Below are 3,642 nucleotides of genomic sequence, written 5' to 3' on the forward strand. Positions count from 1 at the left end.
CTTTTCCTTCCGCCTGGTCGAGTCGCGCCGCCGCCGCCACCATCATTCTCTCTCTCTTTCTCTTTTTCTCTCTTTTTCTTTTTCTCTCTTTCGTTTTTTTCCTCTCCTCTCTCCCTAATTCCTCGTTTCCGTTCGAACACGACGAAGAGAGGAAGAACGAGCCGTGTTGTCGAAACGGAATTGGCCTGATCAACGTGGGAGGTCCGCAGATCTGATTAAACTCCGAACAACGTTGAACTTCTAGTCGAATTAAATTTTTGCCGGAGGCATATACGCTCTCGAGAACTCGATCGCCTTTCTCGAGGCTGTTTGGCTCGGCGATTTTTCAGAGGGGAGACTTTCCAGTCTTAACCGACTTAACGAAGTTTTTTTCCCTCCCCTTTCTGGGATCAAGCGGAGTGGGGCTGATCGGAATATCGGAACTCGAGGAGCGGAGTTATTGGATGACTTTTTTTTGGCGGGAGTTGAAGAGTTTTTTCGATGTGCGTTGTTCGTCTTCCGTGGCTTTGCGATCCGTGGATTAGATATTCCTCGAGATACTTTTTACGTGTGTTTTATGCATGGAAGAAGAAAGTTTTTCCATGTAATTTTTCACGGTTTCCAAGGAAATAGGGGAGAATGCAATACGTTGTACTTTGAATGTAGTAGTACAGTGTTTGATAATGGTGAACGTGGATAAATTGTATTGTTATTCTTGGATTGAAAATGTTTTTTTTTTTTTCTGTAATATTTCACGATACGAATTTTTTTTTTCTTTTTGTGAAATTACTTTTTAGGATTAAAAATTTAAATTGGACGTTGTAGAGAATTTTTTTTTTTTTTCTGTATTTATTTTACGGTTCGAGCTTTTACTTCTGTGTTTAATGATGAAAGAGAATTATGAGTTTAACGTTTGGAGAATTAAGCAAGTTATTTTACACGCTTCTTTTAATATTCATTTTATACGTTTTAATACTTTGAATGTAATGTTTTAAAAAGTGGGAAAAATTTTATGAATGAGATAATTGTTCATATTTATGCATTTATGCGTGCAGTTTAAATGTAACTTGATAATGAGAAATATAGAAAGAATTTAGTTTTCTTTTCCTTTTTTTTTATTTTTCTTTTCGCTCTTATATTATAATATTTTTAAGAATACACAAATTGGTAGTATGAGAAGATTCAAACTCCAACTTTAAGTTGAAATTACATATTCTGCATGTATGTTTATCACTGCATTATTTCTTTCATTACATTGCTAATCTATTTCTTCATTAAAATTTTGTTTCCTTTGAAGAACATAATAAAAGATACTTCAAGAAATTTAATCAAGAAATAGCTAATCATTTAAACAATTATTAAACATTATTATAATTGATCACAAATACACGTCTACATTTTTACAGATTACATTTTTTTTTTTAATTTGAAAATTCAAAAAAATATAATATCACAAAGTATATATATTTCACGATATCAAATATATATTCGTCATCTCGTTTGTCATGTTGATCTGTACCATAACCGCAATGAAATGTAACGTGTATCCACGTACATTCGTGAATTTGTCATCTCATGTACATACAATTTCAAATTTCAAATGAATATGGCCAAAGCTATCACGAACAAATGCTATTTTCTATCTCTGTTCCAGACGAAAGCTCACCTTGACGTATTGGCAGATGCCATTTTGCGATGGGCAAGAGGACGCTAATTCCTTTGTTGACGATGAACCTCTGACCTGCATAAAATCATAAGTCTGACGAGTTTACTTCTTTATACATTCACCTATACATATATATATATAAATATAAATATAATATGTATATGATATATATTCCCATATGTATGTATACGTGTACACATGTCTCTCGTGTACCCGTACACATATCCAGGGGCTTTCGTTTCGTTGCTGGCGAACGTTTCTCTTGCGAGCAGCACGAGAGGGGGATGAAGAGAGATGAGATCGTTATTTTTTCCCTTCGAGAGAGAAAAAAAAATGCAATTTAAGAAAGGAAATTTTAACATTTGTTTGAAAAAAAGATGAAGAAAAAAAAATTATAATCGACAGTTGGATATCGGAATATAGATTGGGATGAGGATCGTTTGAATATCGGATACGAAAATTGTAAATTTTATGCAGTGTCTCTTGTTCAATACATACATGCATATATATTTTTGCTAAATATTTGTCGTTCACAGCTTTCGTTGGCTATCGAAGTTCAACTATCAAAATTCGTTAAAAATTTCGAAAATTCGATCTTGAGACGTTTCTTAAAACCTTTGCCTAAGCATCGAAGTATCTTCTCTGAAAATTCGAAATTTTTAGATGTCACGGTAAATGTTTTTTCTAAAAAATCGATAACTTCCTTATTCGTAATACTAGAATTTTTATACTCTTCGTTTGATCCTTGTGAGCATATTTTCTTAGTGTCTTGAAAAGAATTGCTAAATGTTATTTCGAACGAAAAAAAAAAAATCTTCGAGATCGTATCAATGGAGATACAGACAATTCATGTGTATTAATGAAAATATTAAATTGGTTGGAAATAAATGGCTGATTGAAATACCGTGTTCATTGACTAGATATGACGTGTTAATATTAATTATTCATAAGAATTTTCGACTCTCGTTAAAGATTTAACAGAGATTTTGATGATCTAACGTTTTAACCGTTAATTTTGTATATCTATAATTGAATGTTTAATAGATTTGATAGATAACAATATCTTTTTAAAATCATTGCAGAAAAAACAAAATGAAATTGAAAACAATTTTTTGAAATAGAAGAACTTTGATTTTTAAAAAATATATATATATATATATAATTCGTAACGCAATATTATTTTTCGATATGTTAAATTGATTAAATCACTCATCGTAAATTTATAAAAATACGAATGAATTGCAATACATGTATTTTTATCGAAGCAAATTGAAATTTTTCTGAACATCGAATAAATTATCTTATAAATCGATATATAAAAATTAAACGAATTGCAAATAAAACTATATTATCGAATTGTATACGCAAAAATCAATCAACCATCTATTTCACCAATTTGATCGATCTTCCTTATCTTTCTTAACGCAAGCTTGATAAATTTTAATCTTAGAATTAACTGAAACTTGAAATCAAAAGTTCAAGAATTAAAATCAACAAATTTTCAAAAAAAAAAAAAAACGTATCAATCAATCTAAAAATATTGAAATCAAAATAATTAAATATTATCATCGTTTAAAAAAGAAAAAAAAGAAAAAAAGAAAAAAAAAAAAGAAAAAAGAAAAAACGAGAGAAAAAAAAACGAAAAAATTTCTAAATGTACATTCAAATCGAACGAAATCCATCCTTTCTTCCGAGAAAAACAAGGGAAAGAGCAAAGGAAAATCTCTTAATTCATAAATGCTCTCTAATCCAAGGGAGGATTCAATTCGAAAGGAAATCCATTGGAAGGACGGGAATCGCGTTCGAGAACCACGTTCCAAGAGCCTCTTTACGATCCCTTGCGGAATAATTTCTCGTGTCCGCGTTTCTCTCCCTCTCCTCGAGCCTCGCACGTTTGATCCACGCTCGCGAAAGGAACGTGTGCCGACGAGAAGACGAAAACCTTGTTTCGCATTCTCTCCCCGTTCCCCCCTCCCCCCCCGTATCGTCTATTTTGC

At 31.9% G+C, this 3,642-nt stretch overlaps 1 protein-coding gene across 1 annotated transcript in view; it reads left to right on the forward strand.

Moving 5' to 3' along the window:
- LOC102678251 overlaps positions 1-2,446 on the forward strand; it is a 22,448-nt gene extending 20,002 nt beyond the window's left edge. Inside the window, exon 3 of the mRNA XM_006615277.2 lies at positions 1,634-2,446. Within this exon, the coding sequence (XP_006615340.1) occupies positions 1,634-1,693 (60 nt within the window). The 3' untranslated portion in view covers positions 1,694-2,446. The remainder of the gene's footprint in view (positions 1-1,633) is intronic.
- Positions 2,447-3,642: the final 1,196 nt, after the last annotated feature.

Source organism: Apis dorsata, unplaced genomic scaffold (genome assembly GCF_000469605.1).
Source record: "Apis dorsata unplaced genomic scaffold, Apis dorsata 1.3 scaffold_220, whole genome shotgun sequence".
In the NCBI taxonomy this organism is placed as follows: Eukaryota; Metazoa; Arthropoda; class Insecta; order Hymenoptera; family Apidae; genus Apis; species Apis dorsata.